Source organism: Lutjanus erythropterus, chromosome 2 (assembly GCF_056507025.1).
Source record: "Lutjanus erythropterus isolate fLutEry1 chromosome 2, fLutEry1.hap2, whole genome shotgun sequence".
Lineage (NCBI taxonomy): Eukaryota > Metazoa > Chordata > Actinopteri > Lutjaniformes > Lutjanidae > Lutjanus > Lutjanus erythropterus.
Genome location: NC_139318.1, coordinates 40355173 through 40378992, shown reverse-complemented (window position 1 = coordinate 40378992; position 23820 = coordinate 40355173). Strand labels below are relative to the sequence as shown.

The following is a 23820-nucleotide window of genomic DNA, read 5'->3' as shown; positions in this document are numbered from 1 at the left end:
CTGCAATGACTGTTAACCGGTTTAACTGGTGCTTTTAAGAGAAAAATGCTGCAGCCGGCTTCAGTATAGAAACTCAAGTTTGGAATCAGTTACCTTTATTTGGCTATTTTGAGGTTCCCAGTTACATCTACTCACTCTCTCTCTTTCTCTGACACACACACTCTCTTACACACATTCATCATAGGCAAGATTTTTCCACTCCAGAGCCAGACAGCAATTGGCTTGTCATCCTTGTTGCTCATTTTTCATGTCAGTCCTTTCCCTGCAGAAAGCATCACTGCTGGGATTCTCTCATATGAACAAACAGGCCTTTCAGTCTGTGCCTCTAAACATTTTAATTTCATTGGCCTCATTTAGCCTTGGCTCTGCTCTAGATGAGTTGGTGGTGTATGTTTTAGTTATGTGTGTATAGTTGTGTGTTTGTGTGTGTGTGTGTGTGTGTGTGTGTGTGTGTGTGTGTGTGTGTGTGTGTGTGTGTGTGTGTGTGTGTGTGTGTGTGTGTTTGGATGGTGAATGTGTGTTGAGTGAGCGCTGACAGACTAAATGTACAATTTTCTCCAACTTTTGAGTTTTTTTATTATTATTTTTTTGCTGTGATTTTGGCATTGTGAAGTGTTTGATTCCTCCCTGAAAGCGTCCACTGCAGTCTGGGAAGGCTCTGTGCCTCATTAGTTGTTTGGGTTTGTTGGCAGTAACCGTGCAGAATTTGTCGTGCACTAAAAAACGATGATGTGCTGGTTAAAAGGGGCTCTGATTGGATGAACTCCTGCAATAAACTAATGACCATCTGTGATAATTGTGTTTTGATGCTGTTAACTTTGCAGAAAATGTCTATGGCTAAAAACATAAAAAGGACTTACTGTCCTGACCATAACTCAAAATAAACCTACTAGTGCAGTTCCTATTCAAATGTGCCAGTGAGGAAGAGATGGGCATTTCAAGCTAAAACAGTATGGTTGCCCTGACTAAAGATTTTCCTAATTGATTTTCAGGGCTTTAAAACAGTTTTCATCACAATACCGTACAATGTTGATTCTTTGGCCAATGATATGATATTTGCTGGCATCACAGAGTCTGCCACAAGGTGATTTCAATTTGATTCAACTCAAGGGCCTGTGAGATATCAGAAGATATCAAATGTCCATTTAACACATTCAGTTATATTTATGTCAATTCAAAAAGCAACTAAATTGTGATTTGCCAGTTTTATACCTGAACTTTTCCAGACATTTTGTGATACAGGCATGCCATAAGAATTTCACAACAAAAGCATTTCTTGAAGATGACAGTATAGATAGATATTTTCACTTTGCATCGATCATATTGTATCATTGAACACTGAATTCACCCAGATCACGGACTTATCAACACAGTCGATGATGTTTACTTCAAATTCATGTTTCATACCTCCTGTCCCAGCACGAACCTGCCATGTTAGAGTCCGAGCCGCTGTGCATCACCTTATTAGCGTTACTATATTCATCAAGCTGGCCTCCCTTGGTCTCTGAGGCTGTTTCCCAGTCTAATGGGACTGCTAACTGAGCTAACCTGCTAATTGCTGCTACAACACAGTAAGCAGCAGTTCACCGGTGACTTCAGTTAAAAGCAAAAAAAAGGTTGATGTTGCAAAGTTACATCACAATCCCCCAATTAGACAAAAGTATTTGGAAGAAAAAAACAAAGGTGAACGGTAAAATTACACAAATTCAGTTGTTAACATTCATTACAGCTGACAGACCACTTCAGTCTAACTTACTTACCACAGCTGTGCACACACAGTTTTCCTGTGCATTGAGTGAATACTGCTGACATATCGGTGCTCATGTGACATTGTTGCAGTTCTTGGAGAATTTCCTGAAACAATGCAACAATTTGGGCTTTACTAATTTTTCTTCTGCTTATCTATAGCTTTTAAAATGAAGCTCGAGATAGCAGCAAGACGTGGAGTTGGGTTATCTTTCTGAAAATCTTCTTGCTGGAAAATTGATGATAATTAGAAGGCAAAGTGGTATTTAGTATCCTTGAATTAATCAATGAGTTGTGAAGTGATTAATGAAGTTTTTGGGTCTCCAATCAGAGGAGCAGCTGAAAGCTGTGGCCCTCTCCTGCATAATGATTCTACCAGCGCCCACTTCATCCTCGGTTTATACTCTAGAAACTGGAGCTCCCTCTGTGCCTCCTCTACTTCTTTTGTTGGCCTTTAACCAGCTTCTTCTAGGCTCATTGTATAATCAAGGTCCTTCACTGCATCTGAAGACAAACATGTCAAAGATAATGTTAGAAATGGCGACCCATAAAATCCCATTCCCCCCCCCAACATTTTTTTATGAAACATATATCTGACACTCTGGCCATCAAATACTTAATTATCATCAAACTTGAGTTCAGCAAGATTTCGTCTCATTTTGCTCCAACCAGATTCAAAAATGTTGCCAAGTTTGAAACAAAACTCCTTCAACTGTCAGTGTAAAGTTAATTCATTATGACAGGTCAAATTGGATTATGAACTCTACAAACAGCACATCTGACACTAATCTCAGTTTAAAGAGCGCTAAAGTATGGTAATATTTTTAAAAAAGATTTAAATTTAAAACTGTGTTTTTAGACTACTTTAAAATCTTTGATGCAATGGAACTATACAGTTCATCAGCTGAGGCGGTGACATGTTTATAGTCTTTATTACTGTTATTGTTTTTGTAGTTGTTGTTGCTAATATTATTTTTATTACTTTTTGATGGGTAGGGGATGCTGAAGAGGAGGAAAGCAGAGGGCGAGATAGAAGCTTGGAAAAGTGATCTGAATTCGTTGTTTTGAACTGCAAAGTCGGACATCTGATTTATCTCCCCAGGCACTTTAACAGCTTTTAAAATAGACACGTTCCTGAGAAGGTACAATAAATCCAACACATATCACAGATTTACAGTTATTACCCCCCCAAAAAAGAGAAAAAAACGAAAGAAAGAACAAAAGTGTCCAGCAGTTTTTCACCTGAAAGAACTTATTGAGGTGTGGCGAGGTGGAGGCAACTAAAAGAGGAAAAGGTGGTAAAAAAGATGAGACTGACTGACTTTAGTGATCTTTGTGGGAATATTGCATCATCACAACAACACAGAATTAAGTTGAAATATAGCATGGCTGAGGAATAAAGGATGCAGATGACTTTTTCACCGAAGTATCCCAAATATGATTTAATATTCTGTTTTGGGACATGATGTTTTAGTGCTTAAGTTATCAAAAAAGAAATCAATTGATCAATTAGTCAATTCACAAATAATTAATTGATCATAATCCAATTAGGCTATCGTAAATCATGGATCAAGTAAAAATATATATCATAACTCTTAATGATATGAATCCGGCCAGTCACTGAACTTTAACCCAGATTTAACTTGAGACAGACCATAAAATGTGTTCAGCTGGTGATAATCAAACTAAATTAAGAGTTTGTTGTCTGACCTGCAGTGCAGATGTGAGTCTTTCCTCACAGATCCCCTCCTGATTTAGCCACTTGTCTTGATTTTTCCCAACTTGCAAAAAGTTTTCGTTGCAATTTTCTCCTCCGATTAATTACAGCAAATAATGCAATAACAATAATAACGCACAACGTGATCCTCAGTTAATCACCTGCTGAGCTGAATCAGAAAGATGTTGATGCATCTCATCTCATTTTAAACATAGTTACCAGACGACGGCTTAAACAAAATTGTCTCATTTGTTCAATTGATGGCTTTTGCAGTGCGAGTTAGTGGTCAGACGATTTTTTTTTTTTCAATGGCTGATGCCAGTATTTAGAGAGCAGGGGAGCTATGGCCAAAACATAATGCCGATATCAAAACAAAGAAAATTCATGTGCAATTTCATTATTCCATGCACATTATTATCTAATATACGTGGTTATCTTAGCCAGTAACATGTTGTTTTAGATGGAATTTGTATCAATTAATGAACCTGTGCTGTAGTTTTCAGAGTGTGAGTGATATTGAAGGGCGATCAGGGCACAGTAAGGCAGAGACAACATTCAACTGTGTACATAATTGCATAACTGCAGGCATAATTTACTTTAACATGCGGTTCTTTGTCATATTGTTGATTAGCTTATTTTTCTAACTAACTTCAATAGCTGAAGTCTGTGCAGTCTGTGCGTCTGTACAAGATAGAAAGCTGATAGAGAGAAATCAGGGATGGAGAGCAAAGTGGCAGACGGGGGAGGAAATGACAAGAGAAAAATAGAAGATAGAGAAGAGTAAGAGGAGTAAACGCAGAGGGTGAAGAGAGGGAAAAGCCCTGAAGTTAGGACCATTTTCTGTGTGTTTGTGTGTGAGTGTGTGTGTGTGAGTGTGTGTGTGTGTGTGTGTGTGTGTGTGTGTGTGTGTGTGTGTGTGTGTGTGTGTGTGTGTGTGTGTGTGTGAGTGTATGTGTGTGTGGCTGTGAGACGTGGCAGAACGAGGCCTGGCCAACCGGCAGATCTGTTCCATATGTTTCCTGGAGAAAGAGAGAGGCAGCTCCCCACCACCCCACCCCACCCACAGTACAACGAGTCTTCATTTAAAAAGACAAAACAGTCGAAGCAAACCATCCGCAGCACTACGTCGTCGTACTGTACTGCAGCTCGGTCTCATTTTTCCATGAACTGTAGATATCAGTTTCAGGTAACGATGGATCTGACAGAGGCAGCTCACAGGTGTTGGGTTTCTGGGAGTCTGCAGGGAGCTGGCTGCTGTTTGACAAGGGCCTCCCAGAGAGACTGAGAGGGCAAAGAAAACACACACAGCCTGTCACGTTTTCACATTTGGTTTCATCACATTCATCATTCCTGTGCGTGTGTTTTGCTGTTTCAATTGTTTTTGTCAGAGAGGCAAGAATGAAAAACATTTTTAGTGTCCAGCAATAATGATCAGCACCTCCCAAAATATTTCTTTTACGCAGTTTCCAAAAAGGCCATTTAAAATGGGCATCTGAATTTACTGGAAATTTGAAATCACAATGCTTTTCTCTATATAACTGACATCCCATTGTTTTACACAAGATGCATGTCACACACAAACAACCTGTTTCAGCAGGAACATCACACCACACATGTAGATTGTGTCATGCTACTCTTCAGTCTAGTAATGCGAGCACTACGCTGTACCACATTAAGAGCAAGTATTCTGCTGCCATGTCTGAGGATGGCTTGCAGCCAAAGATCATGTCACTACTATGCAGAGGAATAGTGTGAGGTTTCACACGCTTGATGTGCCCATATATTGATGCAGATATGTACCGAATCATTGTGATAGAGGGCGAGGGATTCGAAGAGCTAATATAGTACCTCGAGCTCTTTTACATAATGCCATCGAGAGCTGCTCTTACACAAATACACTGAAAGGAAGGATTAGCTAAAATTCAGGCTAGTCAGGGCAGACTAGCTAGCTCTCATTACCAACTGCTGGATAGCTCTCAAACAAAAGCTACATCACTATGAAATAAATCTCGATGCTCACACCTTCAGTCACTAATTTCTGTAGCTTTCAGACAAGAGAAAACTTCAACAGGTGGCTTTAAAATTTCCTCAAGTAAATACCTGTCCAGTGTGCTCCTTACCCAGAGATCACACTGGCACATGTCAGACAGACTCTTGTATTTCAAGTCATTTAGATTTGTCCCTTAAAAAATAACCAATTAGCTACTAGTTAATGGGTGTCAGCCTGTGAAAAGCAAAATTATCACCAACTCTGTTGTTCCACTTGCCTCTATTGAGTGTTTTAGCATCTCTCTGCGTATTGTTTTGGTATGTGACCAGCAAGTTTATGTTATTGTTTTGTTCTCTATCAACGCTATCCACAACATGCGCTCAGGATCTTTGCTTTGGTTTCAGAAGCTGCAGCCTTTATTCATAGACAAACTGAAAGTTAGGACAGGGGGATGTTGCTTAAAAAAATATATCTAAATATTTTCGGTTCTTCTGCAATATATAATATATATCTAGACACATTTTTCTTTAATATACATACTGTAAATTCTCAAATTGTACAACCATATAATGATCTTATAGAATATAATGCATTGCTGAAGATTAAAACACTGACAGGGACCATTTTACTGAATACTGAGTAATGTTACATTTACTTTTGACATTTTTATTAAATTTTGTTATAATACTTACATAACTTTAGAATACAGAACTTTTACTTGTATTTTTTATCGTGGACTATTAGTACTTTTGCTTAAGTGACATGAACTACACACCTGCTGCACCTGTGTGTTACCGGCCAAGCCTTCCTCTTAAAGGAAGGTGGGCTTGAGGGTAACCTCTGTGATGGAGATCAAGAGAGGTTTATTGTAAAAGTGAGCAAGCTAGCTAGCTGCCACGAGTTAGGCTAAACAAAATTAAAATAGCCTAAAACTGGAGGTCTTCATTATACTTTTCAGAGCTGGTAGCCACAGATCGAGTAACAAATCAGCTGAGTTATTATTTTTTTCTTCCCCACCACGACAAAAAAAATTGCAATTGCTCATAGCTGCTAACTAGCTAAAATAGCCTATCATGGATTATTTCTTGTCTACGGCAGCAAACACACTGCCTTTCAGTAACTATTATACTTTGATCTGAGCTGATCTACACACTTTATGGCTGACTGAGCCTAGGGCCATTAAAACACCACACATTGCTCTGACAACACTCAGCTGTAATAACGCCGTGCCTCCAAAATGCTGTAATACGCTCCTAGCTGAGACGTTTTGGTTGTTCTTTTGGTTGTACAGAATAAGAGGGCATGTTTCACTGTGAAGAATTTATAGGCATTCAAGTGTTTATTCATCATTTCACAGCTGCTTGACTCAAGCTAAGCTCTCATCCTCAGTTAAAAGACACACATTTCAAGCAGGTAGCCCTATTGTAATGGATATTTCAATCCCTGGCGTGCTGGGCTGAAATGCCAGGGCAAATCAAGTCATGCCAAGCCATTACATGCATATGGAGAAACATTTGGTTCTAGAGCTGAGGTTACACGGAGCCAGGTTCAAAGAGGGCAAGCAGGACAAAGTTTGTCCTGCAGCCTGGTCATCCTGTCCCTCCTCAACTGTGATTCAGTGGCTGGTAAAAAGTGACAGAGACAAGTGTAGCATTTTCCCCAAAGTTTACCCATTTTTCAAGTCTCGGACCAGAAAAAAAACACCCAGCATTCAGCCCTGAATAGACACTCAGTGCCTTGTCATGCTGCAGGTGTTTGAAAATGCTTTGGTGGACACATGGCCTAACTACCCATCAGCAGTGACCAGCGGAAACACAGAAAACCCACATCTCAGTATGGTCATCTGCTATATCGCACTTTAATTCAGACTTGTCAAACTCACTCAGTATTACGGATGCCATGAGAATATTTTGTTGCCAAGTCGATTCCTAAATTTTGAAAATGTGACTGTTTGTTTTGTTTACAGTACAGTAAGTACTGGAGGTAACTGAAATGCAATTCTTCTGGACATGACAGGGATTGCATGTATGCTTACAAGTGCTGTATTCCACCGTTAAATGCTAGTGGAAGGCCCACCAGCACTGAACAAAAACAACTACACATGTAAGATAGTGACATGCAGCTGCTGCAGTAGCAATAGCTCTTGCCTCACTCTCACTTTGACTTCTTGAAGAGAAATAGTGATGCACAGGTCGACCCAATTAACCCGTGAGGCAGGCTGGTTTGGATCAGCTTTCTAAAAAATACCACGGGTTCAGATGGACAAGTCAAGTGAGTAAGCAGCGGTTGGAGTAAGTATTAATGACTCCCAGAAACATTGCGTGCAGGAGTCTGCCGTCTACCTTCCTTTGCCTCTGTCCGTCTGTCTGTCTCCCTCTCAGTCAAACACACACACACAGAGACACACACACGCTTCTATAGCTGTGGGTACAGCATCGCATCCAGTGCGCTCTCAGCTCAGCAGATCGGTGTTCAGAGTGTGACAAAACGGGTTGACAGCACACAGCAGACTAAAAAAATCATTAGAGACCCTCAGATGTGGCCTACTATTCTGTTAAAATCCACTGTTAAGATTTGAAAGGGAAAAAAGGGAGAGAAAGAGAGAAAAAGCAACAGGCTTAATGTCTCTATCATGTCATAGTTTTGCAGGAGCAGAACTCACTTTTGCATTACTTTCCAGGCATGGGCAACATGCTCCCCTGACAGTGATTTGCGTGAGGAATTTTTATTTCAAGTGAAAAAGAAAATCAACAATTTTATTATTGCTTTTGTTTTTCACCTCAGTATTGAATCAGATATCGAGAATCATGTAAATTTACTGGTATTGGTATTGACAGCTAAAGTCCTGGTATAGTAACATCCCTGCTCAACACTCCATGTTACTCTGACCAGTCAATGGGCTGCAGTGTTTGCTGGCTTACTTTTATCATCAGGACTAAACCCAACATACTCCCACAGCAGAGGCATTTTTCTTTTTACTCGTTAGTCCTGTTATGTTATCTCTCAGATGCCATATTCCTTGACTCAGCTGCACTACCTTGTCCACCAGTAGAGAGACTGACCTCTTGTGGCTCATGCTGTGCACTACAATATATCACCTAAATACAGCATCTTCCTATCAGTTTAGTAGAAAGAGGAGCATCTGTGATTCTGATAGTATTGAAAATCATACCATCTGGAATTTTTAATACCTTTCTAACTGGTGAAGTATGTGTAGGTTTTTTTTTTCTTTTTTCTCAGATGTTGGTGGTGACAAAACCAGAGCTAAATGGAGAGTAAAGAGTGGACTTCTTGAAGTGGGCAAACACCACTCCAAATGAATTATAATGCTGCTGTATGTGTAAATAAGCAGCTGTTTGCTGAGCAACTTGAGAAATACATCATGGTAGTATGTTGATGTTGCATTTACAGCTTTTTAAAAAAGTTAAGTTTTGACAATTAATTTTCATCACTGTAAAATCCTGGTCACCTCTAGTCTTGAGCCGCAAACAGCCTGTAGAAGTTTAAATCACAATCATTTAAGTGAGATAACACAACAGCATGTATGACCTTCTTGAGATCAGGTGAGGAGAGAAAAGACCTGACTAAAACAAATGTGAACTACTCCAGTGCCACCACACAAGCAAAATGTCAGCTGAGATCAGCTTCAGTCTCCCTACGACCCTCTTAAAGAGGTGGAAATAGCTGATGGATGAAATATTATTGTCTATTAATGAAAATGCTGCTTCAGCCCCACCTGTCATTATTCAACAAATAGCCAAAAAACAAAGATTACACATAATCCCCTGCAATTTATAGGCTTTTTAGAGGACTTAATTTATGAGTCTAAACTTTCAGGGCAAAAGTAAAACCAGACCCTTCTTGTATCAGTACAATATCAACAGCATACAAATACTTTTCAAGCGAGAAAATAGAATGTGCAGCTCAATCTGCTGACTTTCTTTTACTGGTTTTTATTGATGAGTTTGAATAAATCTCCTGAATGTGGTCGGAGTCCTGTGCGCCATCTGCTCATTAAAACTTGGTCTGCATGGACACTGAATAGTGTAGGTGGATAAGTTTTAAATATTGGGGGAAGGAACAGTTTAAAAACATGTGAGCTAGTTAGATGAGGCGCTGCAGGGTGCATTTTACACTGTGAGTAAATTCAATTTCCAACACATCATCGAGACAGCATCTTTTACTTTGTCCCACCAGTCATATGGAAAACTTTTTTGAAAATCTCAGCAAGAAAGCAAATAAATCCCAAAATGTCAAACTGTTCCTTTAAAGCCAGTGCAAACCATGTAAAATCAAACATTTCTCCCTGTCTCGATTGAAATAAATTATGATTATGGACCTTACGTCATTTTCCCCCCACCTTACTAGTTGCTAAAACAATTTCCTGCCATTCACTGAGTTTGTATTTTAAACATTCTGCCTGAAACAGCCTTTTATGGCGAGCCAGAAATGTAATACATGAGACACCAGTCCTGTAAAAGGGCTACCGTCAACCCCGCCAGACAGTCCACTGGCTCCATCTTTGCAAATGATAATGACAAGTTGACATTGTTTAAGCGTGCATTATTTATTGTCAGTTTAAGTGGAGATTCCCAAAATTTCCTGAGATGCCAGCTACCTGAATTTATATGCAGCTATAAAACCACACTCATACTGTATAAATAAACTATTGTAGTATTCAAAAGACCTCTCATCCATTTACTATTTTCCATATAAGTTTGCTACTAGAGATTTACCTATTTTAGAAGTAGTGGGAGAGTAGACTGACTTGGCAACCAAAGCAAAGTGTAGAAAAAACATTGAAAATTGAGACAAAATGGTCCATTGTATTGTCCCTTTTACTGCAAAAAGACACAGTTTCTCAACATTTGAAATCTGAACCAATCACTCCCTGGGTGTCTTCATTCTTCTGGCTCAGTCTCCTGACCTCCACCAGGAGGTCTACCTGTAACTCTTTGGTGCGCAGTGCCATCTGCTGGTGGATAAAAGAGCAGCTCAACTGGTCTTTATCTGCCTCCTCCCAGGGAAAACATAACCGGTCCCTGTAACAATATTTAGCTGGAGTGAGAGTGGAGAGCTCACTTTCTTCTGGTTCTAATCTGATCAGTTATTATTTTTACCTACACAGGAAAGACACTGACAGAACCTGTAATATTTCATAACTAAACAGGGTAATTTTCAGGACAATATCACATCTGTAACCTCTGCAGCAAATTAAAAGTGATTATCAAGAAGAAAGATCACTTATAGTTAGTATTGGAACATAAGTTGAGCAGTTTGGCAGTTGATTGATCATTTTTGATAATCTATTAATTGTTTCAGTTTTTTATTGTTTTTTTTTTTTAACAAAAATGCCAGTTGTTCCAGCTTCACAAATGTGAAGATCGGCTGGTTTTCTATATCAGCTGTCACAGTCACAATTTTCTGAAAACTACATTAGTTATAACCATTAATCCATACAGTTATCAGCTGCAGCCCCTCTAAAGATTCAATCCACATACTCTATTTAGTCTGAAATTTATTTGCACACAATTTGGCATTTTAAAATCAATTCATGCAATTATTTGAAACGTTGTAGAGCTGATGATTTCTAATCTTTGATAATCAACTGTTTTTTCCCCTGCTAATATCTTTGCAAGCAGTGTCTTGCCCATTGATTTATGTACATACTAAGTTTTGTTAGAACATCATCTGATATTGCAAGTCAAATTTATTCATAATGCTTAAATAACAAGTTTATCCTAGATGACAAGATGATGTGACGTAGCATCTCAAATAACAAAATAAAATGTTAACTTTCGGATGCAAACCCACTTTGATTTTGACAAAAAGTAGAGACATAAATGGGGAGTTCCAGGTTTTAATTAAAGACATACTAAATAAATATAGCACCATTTCAGATCAAAGATCATTGGAAGAAACATTAATACGTTTTTAGGGAAGATGCTCTCAGACATTCCAGTTTGGGGTTTACATTACCTTTCCATGATAAATGTAGTTCACTTGGTTGCTATTGCTGATTAAAACAATATGATGTTTTGGGTTTATATCAAGGACAATGTAGAAACCAGTCTGACATGTTGCTTTCAGCTTCTAAATAAAGACAATACAGACATGCACCGAGATAATATAAAACATCCACATAAAGACAGACATCAGGCTTTGAAGTCACTTATTGCACGAAATAATACCGCCATCATTCATTGACTGTACAGACTTCTGCTGGGAGGAAAATGTGTTTTAGTTTAAGTGACAGTGGATTTAAGCTCCTGTTTTTTTTTTTACAGCTCTGGCCTATCGTGACTCTTCTGTGATAATGACAATGTCTCAACTTAAAAAGGCAGAAATATAATGTGTAAAGAAATGACACAGAGGGGAAAGTCTGGGGCTTTTTTTTTTTTTAGTTGTTGTTGAGAAGTGTTACAAAGACATCTTGAATTCTACTGTATCTAAATAAAAGACGTAAAAAGGATCTCATTTATTTAAAAAGGCATCAGCATGTAATGCTACTCAAGTCAAGTCATTGCTCAAAAAGTGACCAGAGGGAGGCGCTTTATTCCTGGTAAAGTCCACACAGCAAAAGTTGAATCACTTTACTGAATGTGTCTCACAAATGTAGGCAGGACTCGTGTGCTGAATTTCATTGTGATGTACAGCTGTTCATGTTTTGACCCCACCAGCAGCTGTATACTGACTGAAAACATTGTCTTAGTGTTGTAGCTTATGATTTAATATTCATTTTCAGCATCAACATCCAGACTACAGTGTTGTTTTTCATTTTGTTTTTTTTTTCCCCCTGGCTGAGAACTTTTATGAGTAAATTATACCAGCATTTAACAACATGTACTACAGTTTCTAATATACACTAATATTATGGCATTTTCTGTCAATTCCTGAACAGCAAACACTTTAGGGATGCAGTTTCATTTTGTTTTATCTATCAGAATAATTTCCAGCTCCTTCCTTACAGTATACTGTAACAAGGATGTTGGCAGTTCTCCATTTCTAAGCTGTCTGGAGCTCCCTACTCCTACTTTCTGAAGTTTCCGAGCTGAACGCCCCTCCGCCCTGTCACACAGCGAAAGGTGGCTGGCTGGATTTCCCAGTATTTAACAGGATTGGCAAACAGACTGATTCCTGTGTACAGGTTCTTCTTGATACTGGGCCTGATGGGACAGAAGTCGTTTACTCCCACGTTGCTGATTTTGTTGCCATGGAGGAAAATCACCTAAACAGACAGAGAAGATTGGTTTCTTAATCACTTCATGTTTTTTCACTCTTTAAATTAACCGTGTTTGGGTGTTCTGTTCTGATGTTGCTTAGCTGTTGCCATGGAAACTCAATATCACAACCTTTAGACGAGGAAAGAAAGACAGGAACAGCGAGTTTAAAAGCTGAAAATTAGGGCATCGTTTTAAAACTTCAGGTTGTTGTGTTGACCTACAGCTCTGCCACTGCAACTTCTGAATTTTAGTTTGATCTTCATTAACCCAGTATAGAGGTACAATGGGGTGGCCTGGTGGAGCATTCCTACAGCCTTTTGCTGCATGCCATGCCCCTTCTCTTTCTTCTAACTGCTGGCCACAGTGACTCCACTCAACCCAGCTAAACTTGGCTGACATTTTGTGACATTCAAATTTGTCATAGTGTCTGTATCTCACCTGGAGGTAGCGCAGGGAGCTGAGGCCTGGTGGGACCTTTCTCAGACGGTTGTTGTCCAGATGGATCTCACGAACATTAGGAATGCTGACAAAGGTGCCATTTTCTACATACTTGATCTGGTTAAAACCTAGTCTTAGCCTGCAAAAATGACAAAAGATAGTTGACAGATGTCAACACTTGAATAACAAATAACTTACACATGACTATAACCACTACATGGTGATAGAGATTTTAAAAAAAGTGAACTACCAAGCAGCAAATATTACGTTAGATTCTGGTGGGTGTCAGTTCAACCTCTGTGTATTACAAGTGAGTGTTTTTCATGTTTAACAATCTTCAATATACAGTAACTAAGAAAAACACTCAAATTTGAGTTCTGAAGATGAGTTGGATTAATCTGAAAAGCAGCACACACAAAATACTGGCTTAGTGGAAATGTTAGTTTCTAGGATGAAATGTGGCTGCTTTTCACCTCAGCAGATTTTTATATCTGATGAAGTCTTCTACTTCCACCTTGGAGATCTTGTTGTAGTCCAGGTTCAGCTCTGTGATGGACGATGGGAGTGCTGGAAGATACAAATCATACCAAACATGACCCCTGTAAAGGGCAAATGATCTGAAAACAAACCTGTAAAATCAAGACATCATATTAACAGACATCAGCAGTGTTTATGCCTCATTTAGTTGTATATTTGAGGTCCAGCGTAGAGTAAAAAAGACTGTGGAAAAAGAAAAGATTCACATTCATTAATTACCATCAGCATAACATGTGTGAGTGATGTCCTACCTTTTGGTACAGCAGTTAGTTTGGCCTCTGAGATTCCGATATATAGGGTTGACAAGCCGGCAAAAGCGTCCAGCGCAATCCCACTGTTGGCCAGAGGGTTGGCGCCCAGCTCTGTTTGGACAAGCACAAAACATCTGGTTTAAATGGTAATGTTCCATTATACCTCCTGATTAGAGAACATACATCATATGAACACTAACAATTTACCAAGAAACCATCTTGAAAAAGCTTTGGCAGAAATAATCAGAATTGATTAAAAATAAAAGTCAACTGTATTGTCACATGTACACTTATATTCACTTTACAATTATATACAACATAAAGTGAGATTCAGTCTCTGCATTTAACCCACTGTAAGAGTTAAGAAGAATGGGAGGCTTCTGTGCGGCGCCTGGGGACCAATTCCACTTCTAAGCCAGTGCCTTGGTTAAGAATTGATTCCGCATACATGTTTGTGATGACGGGGGAAACCGGCACACCCGGAGGAAATCCACACAAGCGCGCATACAAACTCCACACAGAAAGGTCCTGCCACAGTTGCGTGGAAACCAGGGCCACCTTGCTGTGAGGCGACAGTGCTAATCACTGGGCCAACATGCTCACATTACCTTTTGTTAATGAGATGAACACCCAACACTGTTGCCTGCCAAGTAACACTTTACAAGGTCTTATAGCCAATGATTAATTAGATTAAACCCTAGTATAAACCTATTAAATCCCTGGCATACTCAAAATCAGATGTGCACAGCAGGACAGATGCATATGCAGCTGTCTACATACAGTATGCGCACATATACATACACAGTCAGCTGTCGGTGCGTTCTCCATGCTGGTCCTTGCAGACAACCAGATGAAATGTCTGTCATGCAGACGCTCACAGATATGCAGATGGAGAAAGCGCAGTGTGGACTTCCCATGGTGGTGTGAATAATTACTGATGTCTCAGAGACAGAAGTAGTGTTTGTAGCGTGTTTGTCACAGAATGAGCAGATCTTATCAGGAAAGGTGTCAGGGGTGGATGATTTGGTGTGTAAATTGCCTGACATTGCCACCTCATGGTTAATGTCGCTTTAACATGACCACAATCTTTTCTTTAGTGTCAAAATGAGACTGTTTAAAGTATATTTAAATTTAGACAGGTAGAGACAGAGGTTTGCATCATGTCTCCTGACAACATTCTGTGTTGTTTCGTTTAACCATTACCACCATCTTTCTGTGGTCTTAACCATATAGTTTGGCTTTCTAACCACAAAGGTGGCAGATCATTGCAGGATCTCCCAAACAATAGAAGTGATTGGTGGGCAGTTTCCAAATGTAAAATATAGAAGATGCCTCCAGTCTGCTCATCTGGTGTAATCCAAGTCTCCTAAAGCCCCAGCATATCATGCTGACTTGCTGACTTGATTATTTTTATTTATTTTTTTTCCTGATGTTTTTTGTGTTTGAAAATCATTCACTTAAATTGTTTGGGAGAGTCTGCAACTCTGCTTTCCTGTGAAACTCCAGTGGGGTTTTGTTGAATAACAAACTTCACCTGACCTTAAATCTGCATGAGAGTGAGTAGATAATAACTGAATTTTAATTTTGGGGTGAACTATCGTTTTAAAGCATTGTTTAGTGTTGGGTTGAATAAAATCCTGCAGACTTTTCCTTGGCAAAGAACTGGACACCCCTGGCTTTCATGTGCATTGATTATTGCTAATCTGATACAGAAAGCTGAAACCAGGTCCTACCCAACACATGGAGTTTCCTCAGGCCTTTAAATGCATTCCTCTGGATTTTGTTGATCTTGTTTTCATGGAAGCGAAGCTCGACGACATTGGGAGGCAGGTTTGCAGGGATCTCAGTCAGCAGGTTGTAGGACAGGTACAGCAGTCTGAGATTATCCATGTTTCTGAAGGCCTTGGGGTGAATCGTAGAGATCTTGTTGTTGATCAGAAACAGGCCCTGTTGTGGGAGAAGGGAATCAGAATAAAATTCGGTTGATTGATCCATTCTTATACCTGCTGTAAGAAATACAGCAAACTCAGTTTCACTCTTTGGCAAGCCACTGAATGACTGTAACACTGAGCTGTGGCTGCAGATCTTTCTCCCTGTTTCCTTTGACACAGTACAATATAATCCTGTGTTTTAGGCCTTCCCAGCTGGGAAAACATCAGCCTGATCAAAGACAGATCCACTGTCACTGCCCCTACTCCTCAACTGGGAGTTTCATACAGAAGGACTTTGATCTTGTAATGCTGCAGGCTACATTTAGATTGAGCTGTTTGTTCTTATCTGGTAACTGTAAAAGCTACAAGATGATATTTTCATTCACTTGTATTTTTAGTGTAAATGTGACTCATCTAAACTTCTTAACAAAGTTTAGGCATTTTGTTTCTATAGTAGGAAGTCATTGATTGGTGGATGTAAATGTGTTGTTTTCTGTTTTTGAGATGTCTAATGTTGCTTTTGTTGTTGAGTTTGGCTCCAGATATGTCAATTTTGGTTATGAGGTGGTTGGGTAAAAAACATTGGAGCCTGTTGGAGCCTGAACAGATAACTTCTGTTTTACAAGAGGCATTTAGCCGGTGATGTTAAATCAGCAAGTAACATTGGAGATAGGTGGTTTTGAATCGGTCAAACTAGTAGTAGCTTGTAGTTTTAATTGGTAGGAGAAAGACTGGCACCCACAGTCCATGTGTAGACTGACACAGTGCCATCCACCTTACTTGAACTCAGATGAATTTGTTTTGATCAGATGGATTGATGTAATGTTTTGTCTTTAACCTTAGACGTGCCCTGATGTTTTTGTCTGTTAAATTTTTTCCAGACCAGTGTGCAGGATTTAGTGGTATCTACAGTGAGCTTGCAAACACCTTGTGTCCTCTTCAGATTGTGTAGGAAAAGCTGTGGGGGCCACAAAACGTAAATTCCTGTATCTAGAGCCAGTATTTGTTTTTTCTGTTCTGGCCGTGCAACATTGAAGAGGACCTGCACTCTCTGTAGATAAAAACAGCAAATTGTTTGGTGACAAAACAAACCGATTTTTATTTTCAGGTGATTATTCATTAATGAAACCATACTTAGGATTATTTTATTCCATTGTGCCATACTCTGCCGATAAATACCTGTTCATCTTACATAATAGACACTGGGTTCTCTTACATAAAGTTTGTTGAGGCCTTTAAAGTCGTCCTCCTTGATCTCAGTGATATCATTGTTTTGGAGGTCTAGGATCACAGTGTCTTCAGGAATCTTCTCGGGAACAGAGATCTGACCTGTTGACAGAAACACAAATGACTGACTAAAGATCAGAGATGGACCAAAAGTGATCTCATGCAATACCTATGTTACATAAAAAGTACTGAGATCCAAAGGTGAAGAAATCATTGTTGATTTTCTGACACCGTTGTTCAATCATTTGACAGAGGAACTTGTCAAGATATGATAGCTGGGATGTACCAATCAAACAGAAAAGATATAAAAGCTGTAACATAATGCAATGACACGCCAGTATGTTTTTCTTTTTACACCAGTTTCACACAAAACTTGGCCACAAAATCAGTGCAGTGCATGCTGATACAGCTTTTGCAGCTTTCCAGGAGATTGCAGTTGTCTCTTAACCACAAATAATGACCATTCTCTTGCACTGTGGTGAGAAGTGAAAACTTTGGCCACATTGCCTCCACAGTGGAGACAAAAGTTCACATTTTCTTAGGCTCAAGATGCATCAACAATCCTAATCTTCAGTCCTGACCATTTCCGACATTAAGATTGTCACTTTATGACAAAAGCATGTTAGTGGTCAGGTAATTTTATATGAGATAATTGTCGTGGCGGGGTAGGGAAGTCTAAAACAATTAAGAGACTTGTCTGACTCACCGGATGTAGACTGTGGTTAAAGGCCTGCCATTGGCCAATTATTTCAGTTGACATTCTCCTCCTTTTGCTATTTGCATTTTACCGTTTTTAAATGAAACAATAGCAGCAACAACCACTGAGCTAGCCATCATCACTGCATCCTGGTCTAAGGACCACCCAAGATGATTGTGATTAGTTTAAAGAAATATGAACAAGCCAGAGTGTTTTTTTTTCTCCCATAGCAGAATGGTCATTGTGGAGCCGGATATTTCTCCGGCACAGTGGAGAAAAGGTCTGGCTGCACAAAACTATTAATAGACATGCTCACAGACAACTCGTTATTGGTTTTAGTGTTTTCATGGGATTTGTAGCCAAGAATAATTTAGAATAAAACCAGACTGACATTACTAATCTTAAACAATGAACTTCACATTGTGTTTATAATTAGATAGATGAGCCTTTATCAATATCCTCGACTAGTTCAGGATGTCTTTCGACACACTGTTTACAATGACATGTGGATCCAGATGTATTCATGCTGTGTGTGTTCTAACCCTGGTCGGAGCACTGCACCACTCTGGGGGAGCAATGACAACCAGCTGGACAGTTCTCATCCTCATAATCATCATCATCGTCGTCATCATCGTCATCATCATCATCCGAATCAGCCATCATGATGTCGTAGTTTTTCATGAAGTCCATGACGTTGATTGGCTGGTAGGGCTTGGCGTTGCCAAGCGCCAGCAGGCAAAGCAGGAGGAAGACCCTCATGGTTTTGTTAGAGGACTGGTCAGTGAAACAGCAACAAGGAGGAGCTGTAGGAGAGACAGACATTAGGTTAGCATTAGAATTAAAAGACAGGCCTAGACTGTGATGTCACTGAGGAAATAACCTGTCCAAGCAGTGGAATATTTTTTCATTTGTTGTTTTCCCAGCACTTTTCCAGTCTTCCAACATCAACATAAAAGAACAGAGATGCAGAACCCTGTACAGAAGTTCACCTAAGTTTACATTATCCTCATGAATATCACAATAATGTGATTGTTTTAAATGAAAAGTTTGTGATTGTTAGATTTCACTTACTGACGAGGTAGCAAAACCTGTGGAAGTTGGTCACATTTGATGTGTAATTTCCGTCTCTCATTTACTGTCTGCATTTCAAAGCCATCCTGAGAAAGACTTCCTCACAAGTTTTGACAAGAGAAAAAAAGATGAGTTTCACAGCTTCTCTTTTTCATACATTTTACCCACTTCCACTGTTGATTCAAGAGGTATTTACAATCACAAAGTTTTGCAGTAATTCAAGCTGTACTGGCATTGGAAAAATCTCCCATGCAAACAATGGTTTTAACTCTCTGACACTCTGCATTTACCATCACCATGGTAACCATTAATTGCATGTGGGCTGATTGAGATTTGCTGATGAGACCGCTCTGTGGTGTCACAGTCACTTTATTACAGATGAACACAAGAATTGTTGGCAGACATTTTGACATTTTTAACAGTGACTGCTATTTCAACTCCTTTCATTGCTTCCTGCCTCTTATGTGAATCTTTAGTAAATAACCAGCCTGACCCAGGAGTCCCTCGGCAGTCAACGGCTGTCACACACACATGCAGAGACACACAGATTGTACTTCTGCTCAATCTTCACTTTGATAAATAAAAATAAACTTGCTGATCCTCAGATTCCAAACTTAAAGTAACATTACTTTCACTCTGCGTTATGCAGTATGTAACACATCATTCCGGAACACATATAATCAGGCTGCCAGGAAGGAGGCAAAACAATGTGGGTAACCCTTGGTCAATGTCGTGTCTCATTAAGTATCATCAGGGAAGTCTGGAAGGTCTCCGTCTTAAGCTTTGGACACTCAGATCCTCCTAACATGACACAAGTATGCCAAGTGTGAAAGACTGCACAGGCTATGTTAATGGATAAACTAAACATTCCTTTATGTCCAATAAAGTTCTACCACACTTTGCCATCGACACACACAGTCACACACAAACAACTTGACTCCTTCTAGAACACAGCAGCTCATTTAAGCGCTCAAACAGCTTAGACCTCAGCACTTTTGCCTTCATTTTAACTAAGACACTTTAATGACACCTCAAGTCCTTCTCCGTACACTTAAGCTCGTTTAAGTCTGGTCCACTAAAACTCTTAATTTCGACACCTTTTATTGCTTACGCTACATTTCCCCCACTTTATCCCTTTCCTACTGGAGTATGCCAACTCTTCTTACTCCTTTAGCTGCTTCTTTATTAAAGTTAATCTTATTGCATTTTCTTCAGAAATTAAATTCTCGAGTTATTAATGATGTAAGTAAGTACATGTAATAAGTACTTTAATATTGTAGTTGGTTGAGATGGAGCTGATAATAACTGCTTCATATACTTTTGGGTAGTTTTTCCATAATATTGCATTATGATTTATAAACCAATCACATTTTATTTGTAAAATCATACTTTGAAAAGTGACTATCTGTCAAATGAATGTCGTGGAATAAAGTATAAAGTAGCATAAAACAGCTATACTCGAGTAAAGTTTCTCAAAATTGTACTTAAGTGCAGGACTTGAAAAAATGTAGTTAATGACATTGCATCACTGGTTACCGTGGTGACACGATGCAAGCTTTTAAATGGCCTTTAAAGCTTTACCTTTAGTTGACTTACATTATAAGCAACCACCACTCAGGAGTATTGGAGCCATCCTGTGCGCCAGCTGAGTTTCAATTTTAGCCCTACAGCCCCAAATTAGCCTGATTTAGGAATGCATTACTAAAACAGTGCATGGTGAAAGGGCATGCAGAGTTCCTGGAGTGATTGGTTTCAGTAAGTGCTGCTCTTTTTTCTATCAGTGTTTCCATGAGGCTCTGAAAACCTCTACTGGAAAGGAGTTCTTACAGCCAACATAAATGTTTCTGCAGCGCTCACCTATTCAGCATCTGTGGTGATTCACAAAATGATTTATGTATCTTCCTCTATTACACATTCACACTGCCAGCAGAGAGAGAGGCTGAGATCGACTGGTTGCGTGCCTCTAGTAATCTTGATGAATTCTGAGCCCTTCAGTCGAGCAGTCAGTCCACCCACAAATATGTGGTGGTGGTCGAGCATCCTGCTGCAACAGCAAATACCACACAGCAGAGACCCTTCCTCTGCACCCACACTATCTTTTGTTCCACATCGGCTCATTTAGCACAAAAAAGGCTGTTTTCTTGCTGTGTGTTTTGCAACTGGGATTTTGCTTTAGCAACTTGGTGGTAAGTTAGTTATATTTCTCCTATTATTGTGTTTTCCTTTCACATCATCAAACAAGCTTTGTAGACTGATCCAGTAAATCTGACTTTACTCCAGTCAGACTTGTACAGTAAAGTGCTTTTATTCACAGTCTGAATTATACTCAGTTCTCTAGAGCTTTGCCTTTAATAAAACTTCCAAAGAGGAACGTCACCAGCCTTTATCCCCTTCTGATCCCTGCTGTCTCCATCAGGACTCACTTACAAAACATTCCACTACCACTACTACCATGACCATGACTGGTGATGATTTTCACAATCAAATAATCTGTCAATTATTTATATGAATATTAGGTTGTCAGAAAATAGTGAGAACTGTCCAGCCTAGTTAAAGAGAGCACATAACAACATGTCTTGTTTATGTCCAACTAACAGTCCAAAATCCAAAGATATTCCATTTACAGTGATAAGAATCAAGCAAATCCTTGTGTTAGGAAAGGCAGAACCAGGTAATATTTTGCATGTTGAAATATATTTATTCTGAAAAAGCAATTTTTATTTTGGAAAGGGATTATCGCAATTATGAATAATTATATAATCAATTGATTGTATCAGCCCTCATCCTAACATTTAAGGTGATTCAGACAATTTCCTTCATGTGTTTGTATTTACAAGCTTGTTATAACTGTACTCCATGAAAAATTACTTAGCATTTTTGTCAAATGAGATCAACTTGAACCAAAACTCCAAGCAAGTAACACATGAATGACCACAGCATTGAATATGAAGCCCAACCATTTAACATAATCTTCTTCAGGTTTTGCCCATTATGCAGTTCACTTAAAACTTGACCCACAGACTTGTGCACATTCCAGTAAAGTGATCTTGTTATGCTCTGAAATTTGCATGCAAATCTAACTCATTCAGAATAATTGCATTTGAGATGTTCTCCCTCAGAATACATCAGTTTTTCCCACAGTACAGACCTGGATCAGCTGGTAAGATGAAGATTTTCAGACTAGAATTTCCTGGCTTGTCCTGTGGCTCCACTGAAAAGCCTCCACTACCTTTAAGGTACTCATTAGAAGTCTTGTAAACTGATCTAAGCACCTCAGAGATGCTGCATTCTCTGAAAATAAAACTTGCCAGATCAACTAGTCAAAACATAAAAAGACGAGGTAGTTGTTTTGTTCATAAATCCAGGGTGTGTCCTACCTCAGCCGTCAGGTGTGTTTGTGTCCTGGTTTAAACCCCACGCAGTGAGCAGAGCAGCAGCAGCAGGGTCCAGCTGGAAGGCTGAGAGTTGGATCCTCAGTCAATACATTCCCAGTGAATGGAGAACAGCATCACCCTCTCTCACCAGGGAAGAAAAAACAGCCCCCAGAACACCCCCACCGACGGAAAACCTCTGCTGTTAGGGTGAGAGGTTCAGTTTCAGTTAAGAGCTCTTTACTCCCTCTGTGATCACACCATCTGTACGTCTCAGGGATTAGGTTTGAAAAGGCATTGTTAGGACATTAGTCATGTGCTTTTCATTAGCTTTGAAGTGGTGCCAGGATCGTTAACGTCAGACTCCTGAATGCTCAAGTCTTCATATAAAACATACTGGTAGGTCTGTCACCTCCCCTCTCTTTGCCACTGCCATATTAAATATTTTACATAAACATGAATGGATCCTACACTAAGGCCCGTTGGCACTGGGTTAAACAAGGACAGTGGGACCATACAAGTGCAGTAGCTGTTTGGGTTTTCTCTGTGAAACGTCAACAGTCAGGATGGAGGTGAACCGACCCTGCCAGGGATTTTTTTGGATGATGATCTGTCATTTTGTTTGAGGAATTCCTTCATCTGGCTGCTCCATAGTAACTGACTTCCTCAAACAAAAAGCTGAGCTGAGGCTGCCATGTTTGACCCACAGTACTTTCAGATAAACATCAGTGAAATAATTAGCAGGAGAAGGATGTTTGAGATGTAGTGCTGTAGTGCTCCGACACAGCTGCGTGAAAAATCGTGAACAAGAACCTTAAAAAGTACAGATAAAGGAACTGATGAAATGTTGGAGCTTATCAATTCCACTGTCTTTAATAATTTGGCTCTGGGGCCTGTTTAATAGGGGTGGTTAATATTCTATATTTCAGGGTATTCTGCAATAACAGTACTCCTGACAATATGACAAAATACAGAAAAATATTTTTGGTTTAGAGCTCCCAGTAGCTGTTGAGCTCTCCTCATGGAATTTTTGACTCTCAGTCGGGTGCTTTTGCTTGAGGTGATGAAATACGTTTGTTACATTGCCCCCCTCTGTTGTTACAGTTTCCTTGTACTTCTTACATATTACTGTGGTGTATTGTATATCTGATCTTTTGCAAAGAAACAACCTCCATGTTACTGAAGTCGCTCTCATTTTTGGACCTTTCTTCACCATATGAATTTTCTTTATCATGAAAAAAATATATAACGATATATATAGTCAACAGTACGTTGCACATCCCTAGGTGCTTGTCAACAGGTAGTAGTTGATCTTCGTGGTTGACAGGCCAGGATGGGGAATCAGCAATTATTGAGCACAGTCTAGACCAGTGGTACCCAACCCTGGTCCTCAAGGACCCCTGTCCTGCATGTTTTAGATGTTTCCCTGCTCCAACACACCTGATTCAGATGATCAGCTCATCATCAAGCCTCTGCACAAGCCTGACAACAACCTGATCATTTGAATCAGGTGTGTTGGAGCAGGGAAACATCTAAAACATGCAGGACAGGGGTCCTTGAGGACCAGGGTTGGGCACCACTGGTCTAGACCATTTCTATTTGAAAAGCGCCCTGAGATGAC

The 23820-nt window shown here is 39.6% G+C and overlaps 1 protein-coding gene across 2 annotated transcripts; it reads right to left on the bottom strand.

The window, feature by feature from the left end:
- Window positions 1–11608: 11608 nt before the first annotated feature.
- Window positions 11609–22430, bottom strand: aspn (asporin (LRR class 1)). Of its 2 annotated transcripts, none has more exons than XM_084739704.1 (8): window positions 22206–22430; window positions 18300–18560; window positions 17050–17162; window positions 15636–15849; window positions 13903–14013; window positions 13588–13681; window positions 13115–13253; window positions 11609–12681 (listed from the first exon to the last, which is right to left on the bottom strand). In XM_084739704.1, the coding sequence occupies exons 2-8, from the start codon at window positions 18514–18516 to the stop codon at window positions 12484–12486; spliced, it is 1086 nt and encodes a 361-aa protein (XP_084595830.1). In that variant the 5' UTR covers window positions 18517–18560; window positions 22206–22430; the 3' UTR covers window positions 11609–12483. The 2 variants fall into 2 exon arrangements, with proteins under 2 accessions (XP_084595830.1, XP_084595838.1); XM_084739712.1 differs by lacking the exon at window positions 22206–22430 and adding an exon at window positions 21977–22121.
- Between the last annotated feature and the right edge of the window lie 1390 nt (window positions 22431–23820).